This window comes from Artemia franciscana, chromosome 4, assembly GCF_032884065.1.
Source record: "Artemia franciscana chromosome 4, ASM3288406v1, whole genome shotgun sequence".
Classification (NCBI taxonomy): domain Eukaryota; kingdom Metazoa; phylum Arthropoda; class Branchiopoda; order Anostraca; family Artemiidae; genus Artemia; species Artemia franciscana.
Genome location: NC_088866.1, coordinates 28,979,884 through 28,997,414, shown reverse-complemented (window position 1 = coordinate 28,997,414; position 17,531 = coordinate 28,979,884). Strand labels below are relative to the sequence as shown.

The 17,531-nt window shown below is 35.5% G+C and overlaps 1 protein-coding gene and 1 pseudogene across 1 annotated transcript in view; one reads left to right on the top strand and one right to left on the bottom strand.

The window, feature by feature from the left end:
• LOC136026263 (cysteine protease ATG4A-like) overlaps positions 1-17,531 on the bottom strand; it is a 151,045-nt gene that overhangs the window by 96,226 nt on the left and 37,288 nt on the right. Inside the window, exons 7-8 of the mRNA XM_065702650.1 lie at positions 10,923-10,982; positions 4,846-5,002 (exon numbers count right to left, since the gene is read on the bottom strand). Coding sequence (XP_065558722.1) covers positions 4,846-5,002; positions 10,923-10,982 — 217 coding nt within the window. The remainder of the gene's footprint in view (positions 1-4,845; positions 5,003-10,922; positions 10,983-17,531) is intronic.
• Positions 8,370-8,487, top strand: LOC136026716 (U2 spliceosomal RNA; annotated as a pseudogene).

Below are 17,531 nucleotides of genomic sequence, written 5' to 3'. Positions count from 1 at the left end.
TAGCAACTGGAGAAGGCTGATTTTTTTTATGTGTGTGTGGGGGGGGGGGGAAGTATAAATGACGTCATGCAAAATTACACACGAGTTGGAATGAATCTGAACAGCATGACAAAATGTCTGGGTTGAATTATGCACGAAAATGAAGCACAACGAGACCTGTGGTAAGACGACATGCGACAACATTCGTCACAACGAATCCCAAATAAAAACAAAGAACAAAGAAATCTGCGGTGAAAAAAGGAGACACAGAGATAATCGCAGGGAGTGGTAAACAAAATCCATGGTTAGAAGAGAACCAAGAGTAAGACAGAACAAAGCACAGGAGAGTGTAAATTCTTCAAAATGGGGGATTATTCTTTGATGCATTAACAGGAAGGATGAATTGAATTCAAGCCAGAATTCCTTAATCCAATTTAAGTTGGTGATTTGACACCTCATGACTAAAAACCAAAGAATAGTATTATGATATTCGTAATGCCTAATAGACCATTGAATCATGCTTGGTTGGTATTGAACTGTCCTAACGTAATTAAATCAAGAATATAGCAACTGGCTAAAGCTGCTATAAGATCAAAAGTTTGCCTTATTTTCGAAAAAAGTGGGAAACCCCTCTGATTGTATCGACCCAGTGGTCCTAAAATCTCGCGAGAGGGTTCATTCGAAAGGAAATTAAAAGTTCCAGTTCCCTTTTTAAATCATGAAAAAACTGGAGGGCAACTAGGCCCCCTCCCACTGTCATTTTTTCCCAAAGTCACCGGATCAAAATTTTGAGATAGCCATTTTGTTCAAAATAATCGAAATATCTAATAACTATGTCTTCGAAGACAACTTAATCCCCAACAGTCCCCAGGGAAGGGCAGCAAGTTATGAACTTTGCCCGTTGTTTACATATAGTATTGGTTATTGGTAAGTATACAGACGTTTTCAGGGATTTTTCCGATGGGGGGGGGGTTGTTTTTTTGAAAATCTTTAATTCAATTAAAATTGGTAATTTGACGTCTCATGACTAAAAACTAAAAACAGCATTATGATTCTACTAATGCATCATGTTATGGGCAGCAAGTTATGAACTTTGCCCGTTGTTTACATATAGTACTAGCTGTTGGGGTGGCGCTTTGCGCCACCCCAACACCTAGTTGGTGGGGGCGCTTCACGATCCCCCCCAAGCCACCCCGCGCGCGTAAGTCGTTACGCGCCATATTAGTTACGCACCATTGTAGTTGTGTCCCTGTGTCCCACCTGTGATATATATATATATATATATATATATATATATATATATATATATATATATATATATATATATATATACTAGCTGTTGGGGTGGCGCTTCGCGCCACCCCAACACCTAGTTGGTGGGGGCGCTTCGCGCCCCCCCCCCAAGCCCCCCCGCGCGCGTAAGTCGTTACGCGCCATAATAGTTACGCGCCATTGTAGTTGTGTCCCTATGTCCCACCTGTGAATATAGATATATATATATATATGGTTTTAACTACGTAAAACTTGCGAATATACAACATTCTTTGCTGTCCCATTGTCTTTGCATATAAATAGATTGTCAGGTTATCCCCCTGTTTCCCCCGGTGTCCCCGTTGTAGTTGTGTCCCTGTGTCCCGGTCGTCATTTATATTCCCTGTGTCCCGGGTCCCGGTCATCATTTGTATCCCGGTGTCCCGGTCTGTATATACATTCGTTTTTTAGTTTTGTTTTTCTCCTTTATTTTTTTCCTTTTTTTTTCTTTTTTAGCTTATTTAGATTTTTAGATTTTTTAGTTTTTTTTATTAGTTTTTAGTTTTTATTTCTTTTTAGTTTTTTTGTCCCGGTCGTCATTTATATCCCCCTGTTTCCCCCGGTGTCCCCGTTGTAGTTGTGTCCCTGTGTCCCGGTCGTTATTTATATTCCCTGTGTCCCGGTCGTCATTTGTATCCCGGTGTACCGGTCTGTATATACATTCGTTTTTTAGTTTTGTTTTTCTCCTTTATTTTTTTCCTTTTTTTTTCTTTTTTAGTTTATTTAGATTTTAGATTTTTTAGTTTTTTTATTAGTTTTTAGTTTTTTTTTTCTTTTTAGTTTTTTTGTAGTTTTTACCTTCTTTTTAGTTTTGTTAATTTTTTTTTTTACTTGTGTCCTGGTCGTCATTTATACTCCCTGTGTCCCGGTGCTTTGTTGATTGCTAATCGAACATTCCTTTTGTCCTGGTCGCTTTCTCTTTGAGTGTCGTCATTTATTTTTTTCTTTTTTAGTTCTTTTAGTTTTTACCTTTTTTAGTTTTTTTTTTAGTTTTTAGTTTTTTTAGTTTTTTACCTTTTTTAGTTTTTTTAGTTTTTTAGCTTTTTATTTTTTTTATTAGTTTTTAGTTTTTTTGTAGTTTTTGCCTTTTTTTTTAGTTTTTTGTCCTGGTCGCTTTCTCTTTGAGTGTCGTCATTTATTAGTTTTTCCTTTTTTTTTAGTTTTTTATTGGTTTTTACCTTTATTTTAGCTTATTTTTCAGTTTTTTCCTTTTTTTTAGTTTTTTTTATTTTTTATTTTTTTTAGTTTTTTACATTTTTTTAGTTTTTTTAGTTTTTTAGTTTTTTAGCTTTTTTACTTTTTTTATTAGTTTTTAGTTTTTTTTTGTAGTTTTTGCCTTTTTTAGTTTTTCAGTTTTTTTTTAGTTTTTTATTGGTTTTTACCTTTATAGTTTTTTTAGTTTTTTAGCTTTTTTATTTTTTTTATTAGTTTTTAGTTTTTTTTGTAGTTTTTGCCTTTTTTAGTTTTTTCAGTTTTGACGTCACCTAATCCAGTTTTTTCAGGTGACGTCACCTGACACATCCATCCACACATCCACAGACAGACAACTTATTTTATATATATAGAAGATATATATATATATATATATATATATATATATATATATATATATATATATATATATATTATTTTTAACTACGTAAAACATGCAAATATACAACATTCTTTGATGCCCCATTGTCAGTCCATATAAATAGATTGTCAGGTTTACCAACTCTTGAACATGCAACATAATAATTGTCCATGGGAAAACAATCCGTATTCAGATCTATACCGCATTTTTCTAACGATTGCCCTTGAGCTTTGTTGATGGTGATTGCTAATCGAACATTCCCTGTGTCCCCGTCGTCATTTATATATCCCCCTGTGCCCCCGGCGTCCCCGTTGTAGTTGTGTCCCTGTGTCCTGGTCGTCGTTTATATTCCCTGTGTCCCGGTCGTCATTTGTGTCCCGGTATCCCAGTCTGTAATCTCTCTTTGAGTGTCCCGGTCGTCATTTATATTCCCTCTGTCCCGGTGTCCCGGTCGTCATTTGTGTCCCGGTGTCCCGGTCTGTAATTTCTCTTTGAGTGTCCCGGTCGTCATTTATATTCCCTGTGTCCCGGTACAACTTATTTTTATATATATAGATACAGTTTCTTCTTTAGTTTTTTTTTTTCTTTTTTAGTTTTTTCTTTTTTTAGTTTCTTCTTTTTATTGATTTGTTTTCTTCAATTTGTCAATGTTCATTCTAACATTGACACTTGGAAAAATCTTTACGTGCCAAGCATGCTAAAGCTCCAACAATTATATTAAACCTCAAATTTGGGGTATCTGTCTTAAGGGTTTCGAATTACTTTAATCTATTGTCAAAATATATTGAAATATTTGTGCAATTCCCAGTTTTTTTTAGTTTTTTCTTTTTTAGTTTTTTAGCTTTTTTGGTTTTTTTTTCTTTTTAGTTTTTTACCTTTTTTACATTTTTTCTTTTAGGTTTTTTCTTTTTTAAATTTTTTTAATTTTTTTTTTAGTTTTTTCTTTTTAGTAATTTTTCAGTTTTTACCATTTTTCTTTTTTCGAATTACTTTATTCTATTGTCAAAATATTTCGAAATATTTATGCAATTTCCAGTTTTTACATTCTAGTTTGTTTTCTTTTATATATATAGAAGATATAATCTGGCGTAACAGACAAAGTGTAACAGACATAACAGACAGACAACTTATTTATATATATATATATATATATATATAATATATAATATTTATATATATTAATATATATAAGATTATATATATATATTATAATTGATAAGTAAATATAATTGTATTACAGGTTTCAGATATCCGATGGGGGGGGGGATTTTTTTTTTGAAAATCTAACGTACCATAACCATTGACCATTGCCATCTCATGACTAAAGACTACCAGAACAGCATTATGATTCTACTAATAGCATCCTAGACCATGGAATCATGTTTGGTTGGTTAGTATTGATCTATATACTAACGTAATTAAATCAAAAATATAGTCACTGGCAAAAAGTCAGAATTTTTTGGGGGGTACCTATGACGTCATGCAAAATTACACATGATTTTGAATCAGCCCGGAGACTTAAAGCAAAAGGCATGGAAAAATGTCTGAGGTGAACATGCACAAAAATGAAGCACAGCGAGATCTACAGTTAGAACACATGCAGCGTCAAGTACATGTGAACTCTACCATAACCAATGGAATCACACTTAAATGTTATCTGTTCTTCAATCCAATTAAGGGGTCTGGCACGCTAACATGGTATGAAATAAATTCTTCATTTACTTGAATATTCCTATTCAAGTAAATTAAGAATGAAAGGGATTTTCTTTATAACGATAGCACAGTGAGCAAATAATCTACCTGATAAAGTCCCATTGTTTTGTTGTTGGACATTTTGCTTGTGCGATTAAGAATCCAGCTTATACATGGATACCTTAATTAGGCTAGAGATTTTAAAAAGCCCAAAAACAATGTTAATGTTATATTTAAAAGAGATCCCCCCTAAAAAAAAGTGAAAATAATTTTCTAATTGATGGCCCTACCCTTCGCCTTCGTGAAACCTCAGCTCAACTGCAGCATGTCCATTCCGTCCGAACAGAATGAAAATGACATCGAAATAGAATGAACAGCATTCAACGTCAAGCACAGTAGCGTCACTCAACATCCAGGTCAAGAGCAGCATTTCAAAGTCAAGAACAGCTGAAAATAGACTAATAACAATGGGCAATAACTGCATTATTGCTAAGCATCATAGATCGATAATGGCAAAAACTATGGTCAATTTTTTACCAGTTAAGCTGTCAGGATCATGTATTTGGTCCCTGAATTCGGTTTTTGTCCCCGGGCCATAGTCCTTAAAGTAGGAGTGCAAAAAGTGCCGAAATATCAGAAAATTAAGTGGCAAAATAACGAAATCAAACAATTCGTGGTAACGAACTCTAAGTACGGAGCGACCTGGGTCAATGGTAACCGAAACTCTAAAAAACGGAATGTTGATACCAGTTGATACATAAAAAAAATTGGATTTGATGATTTTAAATATATAAGTTTCATCAAGTTTAGTCCTAGATATCAAAAGTTACAAGCCTGAGAAAATTTGTCTTATTTTCGAAAAAAGTTGGAAACCACCCTGATTGTATTGACCCAGTGGTCCTAAAATCTCGCAAGAGGGTTCATTCGAAAGGAAACTAAAAGTTTGAGTTCCCTTTTTAGGTGATCACAAAACTGGATGGCAACAAGGCCCCCTCTCACGCTCATTTTTACCGAAAGTCACCGGATCAAAATTTTTAGATAGCCATTTTGTTCAACATAGTCGAAAAATATCTAATAACTATGTCTTTGAGGACGACTTAATCCCCAGCAGTCTCCGAGGGAAGGGCTGCAAGTTATGAACTTTGCCCATTGTTTACATATAGTGTTGGTTATTGGGAAGTATACAGAAGTTTTAAGAGATTTTTTTTCCGATGGGGGAGGTGATTCGGTTACGTGGGAGGATCTTTCCATGGAAGAAATTTGCATGGGGAAGAATGTTTCTGTGAAAGGGAACTTGAATATCCCAGCATTATTTAAAAAACGATCAGAAATTGAATTTTATTAAAAACAAGTTTTTTCAGCTGAAAGTAAAGAGTAACATTAAAACTTTAGACGAACAGAAAATATTACATATATGAGGGGGTTCTTCCCCTCGTCAATGCCTCACAGTTTACGCTACAGTATTTATAGTAATTTCAAAAGAGCTGTTTATTCTAATTAAACGACCGTTGCGATTCAGGGGTCATTCATAAAGAATTGGAACAAAATCCGAACTTTAGCATAAAAAGCGAGGTATTGACGCGGGGGGGGGGCGAACTCCCTAATATCACATATATGAAGAACTTCACCCATTCGTCTATACCTCGCTCTTTACGTTAAAGTTCGAATTCTACAAACTAATGGTCGATTTAAGGAATAATTAGTTTCTGTTATTTTCTGGCCAATCCTAGCATTTAATTTTACCTTAAGCAGCTTCATAACTATGATTTTTATGTGATAATACACCACAGATATTGTATATGTTCGGCTTTGCTATATTGTTATACAAGAGCTAAGAGCTCATATGGCACTTGTGACGAGGTCGAAAGAGCCAAGAGCTCATATGGTATGAGCTCTAGCAAAATTCTAAGAATCAATAGATTGCTTTAAAAGGAAAGAAAGAGGCTTAATGCCGGTCCGGATTTAAAATAAGAGCTCTGAGTCACGGAGTCCTTCTAAATATCAAAATTCATTAAGATCCGATCTCCCACTCGTAAGTTAAAAATACCTCAATTTTTCAAATTTTCCCTCTCTCTTCAGCCCCCCCCCCAGATGGTCGAATCGGGAGAAACGACTTCATCAAGTCAATTTGTGAAGCTCCCTGACACGCCTACCAATTTTCATCGTCCTAGCACGTCCAGAAGCACCAAACTCGCCAAAGCCCTGAACCCCACCGCCTAACTCCAACAAAGAGAGCGTATCATGTCCGGTTACATCAATAATATATCTACAACCATTTATAAGCGTTTTCCGAGATTTCCGGTTTTCCCCTCCAACTCCCCCCAATGTCAAAAGATCCAGTCAGGATTTAAAATAAGAGCTCTGAGACAGGACATTCTTCCAAACCTCAAATTCCATTAAGATCTGATCACTCCTTCGCAAGTTAAAAATACCTAATTTTCAGAATTAACCCCCCCCCCAACTCCCCCAGACAGAGTAGATCCGTTCCATTTATGTCAATCACGTATCTAGGACTTCTGCTTATTTTTCCCACCAAGTTTCATCCCGATCCCTCCATTCTAAGCGTTTTCCAATATTTTAGGTCCCCCCCCAACTCCCCCCAATTTCAGCGGATCTGGTCGGGATTTGAAATATGAGCTCTGATACATGATATCCTTCCAAACATAAAATTTCATTAAGATCCCATCACCCATTTGTAAGTTAAAAATACTTCCTTTTCTGTTTTTTCCGAATTAAACGACCCCCCTCGCCCCCCCCCCCCAGATGGTCAAATCGCGAAAAAGACTATTTCTATTTTAATCTATTCCGGTCCCTGTTACGCCTGCCAAATTTCATCGTCCTAGCTTACCTGGAAGTGCCTAAAGTAGCAAAACCGGGACAGACACCGACAGACCGACAGAATTTGCGATTGCTATATGTCACTGGGTTAATACCAAGTGCCATAATAATGAAAAAAGAAATCACCAATGCAACAGCACAAACAAGTAAAAAAAAAAGACAGAAGGAGAAAAGGAAGACTTTTCCAACATTAGTAATTAATATAGATCAGTGCTTGAATGAGGCCTTAACCCTATTCATCCATACAATTACATAGGTCAAACAGCATAGCCATACACAATCAACCATAAAGAATAATCCATGGACAGGCAGTCGTGTCGTAATACGTTTATAAGTTTTTTCCAACTGAAAGTAAGGAATAACATTACAAACATAAATTATTTATTATTTTTATTGTTTTGAAAAGTAGAGTTGTGACAAAGAGTCGAACTTTAGCGTAAATAGCGGGGCGCTGACGAGGGGCAGCCCCTTTCATATACAGAATAGTTTCTGTTCGTTTTAAGTTTTAATGTCACTCCTTACTTTCAGTTAAAAAAAAACTTGTTCTTTTTATTTAATTTTAAAAAGTGTTAACCACTTGAACCACACCAGCAATGCCAAGTCAATAAACATCAGAAAATAGTTCCTATAAACACTGTTACCCATGGTACAGTAGCCTCTTTAGTCTTTGAGCTTGATACATAAAAAATAAAGTATAATAAGATGACAATGATATCCAAGTCCTGGTTGAAAATATTCTGTTTTTCTTTAAATTTCCGAATGAATTTTGAGATGATGAGAAATTTTCAGTAGGCTTTAGTTAAAACGTCCAATAACTACGCATCGATGGATGATACCCCCCCCCCCCATATAATACTTAAGGCAAGGGCTGTCAGTTGTGCAATTAGCTCGTTATGCCGTTGGGGTTTTTTAAAGACGTTTAAATTTTGGACGACGTTTAAAATTCTTACGAAATTTCGGACACTGAGAGATAAATATCACTTCTCAGCCTTTTGGCTTAGATCGATTTGTAGCACCTATTCTTATTAGCTTAATATTTGATGGAGTCCCTACATGGGGTCCAGTACATTAAACTAATCTTTGAAAAACCAACTACGATTGCAAAAACTGGCGAACGTGAGTACAACTGCGATTACTCCTTACCGATCTTTTAGCTTATCTTTAAATTTTCTCTTAGCAAATAATTTGATATCAAACAGTTCGTGGTACCGAACTGTAGTAAGGAGCGATCCGGCTGAATAGTAACCGAAACCCTAAAAATAGAATTTTGATACCAATAGTTACATCAAAAGAATCGCAGTTTAATGCTTATTTTAAATATATAAGTTTCATAAAGATTAGTTTTACCTATCAAAAGTTACGAGCCTGAGAAAATTTGCCTCATTTTAGAACATAGAGGGAAACACCCCCTAAAAGTCATACAATTTTAACGAAAATCAAACCATCAGATTCAGCGTATCAGAGAACCCTATTTTGGACGTTTCAAGCTCCTATCAACAAAAATGTGGAATTTCGCATTTTTTTTTGCCAAAAGACAGATCACGGATGCGTCTTTATTTGTTTGTTTTTTTTTTTTCCCCAGGGATGATCGTATCGACTCAGTGGTCCTGGAATGTCGTGAGAGGGCTCGTTCTAACGGAAATTAAAAGTTCTAGTGTCCTTTTTAAGTAACCAAAAAATGGAGGGCAACTAAGCCCCCTCCCACGCTCATTTTTTCCCAAAGTCACCAGCTCAAAATTCTGAGATAGCCATTTTATTCACCATAGTCGAAAAACCTAATAATTATGTCTTTGGAGAAGACTTACTCTTCCGCAGTTCCCATGGGAGGGGCTGGAATTTACAAAGTCTGATCTGTGTTTACATATTGTAATGGTTATTGGGAAGTTTACAGATGTTTTCAGGGGGATTTGTTTGGTTTGGGGGGGGAAGTTGGAGGGGGGTTACATGGGAGGATCTTTCCATGGAGGAATGTGTCGCGGGGGAAGAGAATTTCAATGAAGGGGGCGCAGCATTTTCTAGCATTATTTGAAAAAACAATGAAAAAATTAATATGAAAAGTTTTTTCAACTGAAAGTAAGGAGCAGAATTAAAACTTAAAACAAACAGAAATTATTCCGCATATGAGGGGTTTACCTCCTCATAATACCTCGCTCTTTACGCTAAAGTATTTTTTGTAATTTCAAATTATTTATTCTACGTCCTTTGTGATTCAGGGGTCATTCTTAAGAAATTGGGACAAAATTTAAGCTTTAGTGTAAAAAGCGAGGTATTGACGAGGGGGTGAACCCCCTCATATACGCAATAAAAACATACAAATATAGAAGTTCATTACGTAAGTTAATTAGTAAGTTACGTATATTTTTTACTAATGAAAACATTCATAAAAAATTAAAAGCTCTAGTTGCCTTTTTAAGTAATCAAAAATTGGAGGGCAAATAGGCCTCCTCCCTCGCTCCTTTTTTTCTCAAAATCTTTCGATTAAAACTATGAGAAAGCCATTTAGCCGAAAAAAATTAATACACAAATTTCCTTTTGATTATTTATGTGTGGAGAGCCAAGATCAAAACATACATTAATTCAAAAACGTCCAGAAACTAAATAAAAAAACAAGCTTTTTTAACTGAAAGTAAGGAGCGACATTAAAACTTAAAACGAACCGAAATTACTCCGTGTATGAAAGGGGCTTATCCTCCTCAACGCCCCGCTCTTTGCGCTACAGTTTTTTACTGTTTTAAAAAGTAGAGTTAAGAGAAAGAGTCAAACTCTAGCGTAAAGAGCGGTGCGTTGAGGAGGAAAAGCTCCTTTCATATACGGAGTGATTTTTTTTTCGTTTTAAGTTTTAATATCGCTCCTTACTTTCAGTTAAAAAAAACTTTTTTTTATTTAATTAGGACCAAAAATTAACTTCTGATTAGAGCTGTCTTCCATTGCCCTATCTCGTCAGCCTTCAAACTTTTAGCTAAAATAAAATAAATTGTCAAAATAACTATAAATTGGCCAATAAATAACTATAAATAATTATGCTCAAGAGTAGGATTAACTCAAGAGTTAAAACTGTGATTAGCATTGACAAAAAGACTATCAACGCCATCTAACGTTTGACGATACTAGGAAGCTCTATCCAGAGTAGAAATAATAATCCATTTAGTGTAATCAGTAAAATTGGGGTAGTAAAAAGTGTCTGATCTCGAATCCGGACGGGAAATTAATTACAGAGCTTGAAAAACTTCAAAGCGTCACCTAACGCTAGATGCCACTATTATTTTTTTTTGTTGACACTAGTGCAAGTTCACACTTATAAGTTACCCATAATCTTTGGACAAAGGTTATAAATTGACCTATAAATGACTATGACTACCAACTGACTATAAATAAGGAAAACAATGAGTAATTTTAACAGCCTTATTTCCTGATTCAAAAACAACTTTACTCGTCAGAACAAACAAATTTTAATGCAGAATCCTGTATATAGTAAAATACCTCAATGAAACAGAAGGAAAACAGAAAGAGTTAAAACAAGTTCACTAACCCTCAATGAGTTCATATTCTTCCTCAGATGAAGGCGAACTACAAACCATTTGCTCGTCTCCTACAAATAGAGGAAAAGAGGGAATACAAAATAGAGAAAAAGAGGGAATAAAAGAGGGAATAGACGAAAATAAATATGAAAAGAAAATAAAAAGAGAAAACAGATAAACAAAAAAGACAAATCTGAAAACGCACGTCAAATAGAGAGCAAATGACACAAATATAAGAAAAAAAATACATTAGACATATTAAAAAGAATAGATACAAATTAATAAACATAAGAAAACAAAAGCTAGGTATTGGGGCAAAATAAGGGCTGAACAAAAATAGCTTACCCACAAAATTAAATTAGCAATTTAATTCTTATACCAAAGAGTACTACCAACTTATAAGAGTGGAAACTGGCGCTCGTTTCGAAAAAAACATCAACGCCCACTAAAGTTCGACCCACTTGGCAATTTTTCCAGCTCTGTAAACGTTTTCTGCCAGGAAATAAGATCACACTTATTACTACACTAATTTTACCAAGTACATAACTTAAATTAGCAATTCTTATTATTACACGTAAAAAATACCAAGTGTCCACAAATCCTAGATGGTGTTTAGGTTTTTTTGTCGCCACTAGTGCAAGTTAGTTGCTCTTATAAATTGCGTATTCTACAACAAGGGACTAATACAAAAAAAAACGAGACAAAAAGGAGGAGTCAAAAGCCTGAAAAATAAGTAAGGGAAACCAGCAAATTACCCGTCATAGAACAAAAAACGAAGACAAGACAATTGCAAATGAAGGAAAAAGAAAGAAAAATATTAAAGAATGAGAGATAGAATCAAAAGGTTAACAGCTATAGAACAATAAATGAACAGAAAAGAGGACAAAGAGATGAAAATAAACGAGAAAAGAAAAAAAAGCTAACCATCACAAAACAAAGGATAAAGACACGTAAATTGTAAAAAAAATATGAGTACATACTGAGAGATGAGTAATGAAAAAGAAGAAATGAAAATCACAAACTACATTAAAACAAAGATGAACATCTATACCATAATCTACGATATCCACCTCTATAGCGTCTATATCGTCCAAAAATTTGTAAAAAAAAAACAATATTTTTAAACAAATATAAACCGAAAAGATAAAACAGTGTTATTTTTTCCTTTAAGCAGGGAAAATATAGCAATTGGCGAAAAAACTTCAATTAATTTCAATTAAGTTAAGTACCCTCTCTATAGCTGAAGTATAATGAATTTATAAGGATTAACCACTTAAAACTAGTAAATAAATAATACTTAGGGTTTGAAGTAATATATTACAACCTGATTTTGTTAATATTTCTGAGTTTATTTGCTATTTAAAATTTTTTGTTTGAATACTAAAGGATTTATAATTATAAAAAAAAAATTAATTATTGTAAAATTAACATGCAAAACTTAAGCATGAGGAGGGTTGACAACCCCCTGCCTTCTGAAGACCAGAACATAATTTGCACTTCACTGAAAACAAGATACATTTAAATGTGTTCACTTTTTGACTTTAATGAATAATAAATGATTAAAACTTAAACAAGTAATTATCATTATATATTAAAATGACAATCCACGGTCATTTCTTTGTTGCTTTTATTTCCAGTACAACGCAAATTGTACTCTGATCTTGAGAAGGCATGGGGATTATTAGCCCTACTCATGCTAATTTTTGCTCGTTTTCAGTTTGAATCGCAATTCGCAATTTATCGTAATTTCTGGCCGTTTTGGGTTCTATTAATTTATTGATGGTCATCTGTGGTAGCTTTACGGTTGGAATGTTATTTGACTTTATTTCTGCTCATTTTTGGTTGAATGGAGCAATTTACTTTTCTTCGACAAACTTATTTTGTGGAAAAAAATTGTAATTAGTTTCTGCCCGTTTTTATTCACATTGTCTTTTTCATGGCAAAAAAAAACACATCTTTTCGGGTTTTTTTTCTATAAGGATCCATAACTTGGTTTGCTGCTGCATGTTGAGGAAACTGTTTCAACAATTTTTAATCTTAACACAAATGGTATTCTTTTTTATTTATCTATTTCTATACCTACTCCTCAAATTGACCAAAAATAGAGCTTAATGTCATTCCCCCCACCAAATCTATGCTCCTTGGCAACCCGGTCACACTTCCACTCTTTTGATTTATCTAAATTGTGAGAGCAGAAGCAGTAATCGTAGTAACTCAAACAGTTTCAACTTAATACTCCCAGTTGCTCTTGATCAAACGTGGTAACGAACTGTAGTAAGGAGTGACCCGGCTCAATAGTAAACGAAACTTTAAAAAACAGAAATTTGATACTAATAGATACATCAAAAGAATGGTATTTTTATGCTGATTTTAAATATATAAGTTTCATCAAATTTGGTCTTACTCATCCAAAGTTACGAGCCTGAGAAAATTTTCCTTGTTTTGGAAGTAAAAGTTATTTACCGTTTTATAAAGTAGAATTGAGAAAAAGAGTCAAACTTTAGCGTAAAGAGCGGGACGTTGAAGAGGGAACAGCCCCTTTCAAACACGGAGAATTTTTCTGTTCGTTTTAAGTTTTAATGTCGCTCCTTACTTTCAGTTAAAAAAAAACTTATTTTTTTTATTTAATATATTGTTGAGGTGTCTTCTTGGTAACCATACACGCAGTGCCTTTTGTCCAAGTTTTGAAGAACATTTAGTTTTCAAGCACAATGGGCCAATTGCATAACTGTGGGAGGTTGACATGCCCAATATCCTTAGAAACATATTTACTGGACTGTTCCACTATGCTTAACAAACTGTTTGTCTCAAAATTTTGACTGGATGTGTTTGTAAAATGAGTGAGGTTGCGAGGAGGGCTGCTTGCTGCTATACCTAGCTATTATAAAGCGGCGCTGCCTGTGATATTGCATATATGTGCTTTGAAAACCTGCATGCATACAGTTTTTTCGTTTAACTGAAACTAACCGTAAAATTTTCCTCAAGGCTTTAAATCAGCACCTTTAGCGTCATTAGTTGCAGTAACTGTAGAGGTAGTATTGGCAGTACACTCATAGTGCATTCTGGCTAGTTCAAAATCCACCACAACTTCCCCTCAAAGTTATAACTTAACAATGTAAGCCGTTCTTCAGATGTTTCTTCGTGACCTCTTTGAAAATCTACATACTCAGAGTTTGTTTTGATTTAGTTCAAAATATTCCTAATATTCCTAAATATTCCTGGAACGCTTCACCTTAATGCTCATATCTTGCGTAGTCGTAATAATTGTAGTAGCATTAGTAGGAGTATGCGCATAACACCTTTGCTTTCTCCAGCATCCCTTCAACACTGGCTAAAAGTTTCAACCTAATACCACTAATCGTCCCTGAAGCATTTCTGATGTGTCCTCTTGACAACCTGTCTAGGCAGAGTGTGTTTCGACTTAGTTCCACACAGTTTCAATATTCCCCAAATTTTTGCCTTAATGCACTTAGTTTTAGTAGCAACAGTAGTAGTACCAACATTAATAGCAGTGGCAGTAGAATTAGCAGTAGTAGCTTTACCTTTAGTGGCAGTAGTAGTAGTAGGAATAATAGAAACAGTAGTAGTACTATGAGTAGAAGCAGTAGCATAAGGAAACAAATATTTCTGCCGGAACGTACTCTTCGCACGATATATTTTGCAATAATCTACCTTTATATATCATACAGATGTTAAGTTTGGAGCAGCAATTTTTATTTTAATTACAAGCGTGTGCAAATTCTACAAAATAAAGTAGCAAGAATAATTGGGAAGTACGTAAAAAATGTTAAAGACACCAGCGCATACTTTAATTTTCTAGGGATACTCAATGTTGGACATATAAGGAACAATCAGGTGGCGGTGTTTGTGTTTAATTATATGCACAATCTAGTCCCGGAGACTTTTAATGAGTTTTACCGCTTTAGAAGTCCTGCTCATGAGCATGATACAAGAAGATGTGATAACTTGGTTGTGGATATTCAAAATAGAGTAAGATATGGTTTTACTTTGAAGTATCTTGGCCCTTCTGTATGGAATTTACTTCCTGTGAGTGTTAGGGAGGCTGAGCACTTCCCATAGTTTAAAAAAAAGATTAAAAGAGAATTTGTTGGGAAATTAGTTGTTTTTTTTGGGGGGGGGGGGGCATTGGAGTGGGTTATAAAGCTGTAGGGAGGACCGGGTTGAAGAGGCTGGGGTGGAGGAAGTTGTGTTTGGATGAGGGTTGTTGCCCTGGGGGCGTTTGAGAGAAGGTGATTGTCTTTTTTCTTTTTTCATTTCATTATAATTTTAATTAGTGTAGGATGCTTCTAGGAGCATTTATGTAGGTTTTTTATTGTTCTTTTTAATTTAGGATGTCTTTAGGAATGTTTATGTAGTTAATCGCTACACGTTAGAAAATTTAAATTTTTCCCTAGCGTAGTAATTTATATCTGTAATAGTTTATATTTTTGTTTATTATATAAATAAAAGGCAAAAATCAAGTTAAATCCCACAGATCCATCTGCGCTTCCCACAGGTCCAAAATCCCCCCTCCTCCTAAGTTCTGAAAACCCCGTGACAAATTGACATCTGTCGCCTCAACATTATTTTTTCCTCATTTTAAAGACACGCAGCGCTATTTTCCCATACCATACCGCTGCATAGCGAAAGTAAGGCCATATCAAGTAGGAGATCAAAAAGGATGCATATAAGTCTGAAATATGGACCCGACGGATGTCTTGTCTGCGATATTGCATTAAAAGATGATTCTCATGCCATTCTTTGTGATGGGTGTGGCAAGTGGATATGTATCGAGTGTCTAGACATGCCTGAACCTGAATATCTGCTTATCACGAAAATCTCCCGACGTGTAGATATTTGTATCAAGTGCCCAGCTTGTATATACCCATCAACATCAGTTAACACTCAAATTCCGTACAAGCTACAATAAATAGCATGAAGAATGACATCATTGACAAAATCCCATCTCAAGCGGTCGTTCAGGAAATTGTTCACTCATCTTTAAAAACGTTGGAAATATCACTAAAAGCTGAGATCTCACAAACTATCGACGAGATTAAATCACAAGTATCGGCCCTAGAAACCCGGGTGTCCGAAAAATGCTCGCTCCCTAAAATGCGGTCCGAAGTCCAGACGGTAGTTCTTCAAGAGACAACAAGCATCAAAGCCGATCTTACTCAGCATCTTGATAGCGAGATCCTGCAGCTTTTTTCCTAAGAAAGGGACAGGTGACGTAGAACCCTTAATATAGTTGCTGATGGAGTCCTTCCAAAACCCAATAACCAGCTATTCATCAAGTCTTATCTTGATCAAATGTATAAGCTCATAGACGTTCATATGAATAATGTGCAAAAGACTTCCGATCGCTACTAACTCTCTGCCATCTACACGCCCTCCTCCTGTCCTTTTTACTGTCCCAAGTCTGGACATCAAAAGGTCAATCATCAACCGCTCCCGCGAGCTCCGCAAGGATATACAATTTCATGGTGATGCATCCAAGACAGAGAAACAGGATAAAAGCCTTAGTTGAAGAACTGAAAAGAAGAACAAGCTCAGGTGCGCCTAACCTCATGATGTTCAAGGGCCAAATCGGTCCAAAAAAGGAGGCTGCTCATCACGGTTGGAAGGCCCAACCCAGGCCCCCTCCAGAACAATCCGCGATGCAGATTGGTAAGCTTCATCCAATTCTTCTGCAAACGTTTCTCATGTCTATCTAAGTGTTTTTTCTGCTGATGATAATTCAAATGTTCTATCTAATAATTTGTTCGTGTCATGTCAGAGTTCCGCATATTCAAGTTTTGCAAGTGCCATATCTGAAGTTACCTCTGAGTCTCAACAGCCAAATTTCCCGAGTCAAAAGGCCCCTTCTAAAACTACTTTCTGTGTTCTTTCAATCAATGTTGACTGTCTGAGAAATAAGCTTCTTGAATCCGAGGTTCGTCTTAAGGAAGAAGCAGCAGATGTAGAGGGTTAAGTTGAACTGCTACCGAAACATAGTGTATTTGCGGTTACTGAAACGTCACTACAGATCTGGGATATGAGCTATTTAGCAACTTGGAGCACTCAAATTGTCGAAGAGGAGTTGGTGTTTATGTAAGAGACAGTATCCAGGTTAGTGATGTAAATCCTTCAAGGCTTGATATATCTTTGATTGAAAGTGTATGGCTTGATATCTCCATTGCTAATAAAAAATTGCGTCTTGGGTGCATCTATCGAAGTCCAAGTGCTCCTTCCCTTGAAGACCGTGAAGAGACTCACCTTTTTTATCTTGCCTATCAAACAATTTTCTTCATCAGACTATTGATAAGTCTACACGCCATAGAGCTGATCAGGATCGCTCGCTGTTAGACCTCGTCATATTGCATGATCCTGATTCCCTCATTCGTAATGATTATTTACCACCAATTGCTAGTGCCGACCAGCTAGTTATTTTGTCTTTGTTGTCCCTAAATAGTCGTCCTCAACCTCAATTTCGTCCTCAGACTTTAACCAGCTATGAGACAATACAGCAGGAACTTTCATCTGCAAACTGGTCAATGCTTATCACCGGTGACATCAATGAGTCTTGGTTAAATTTAAAAAAAAACTCTCCTTGCTCTTGAAAAGAAACACTCAGGGTT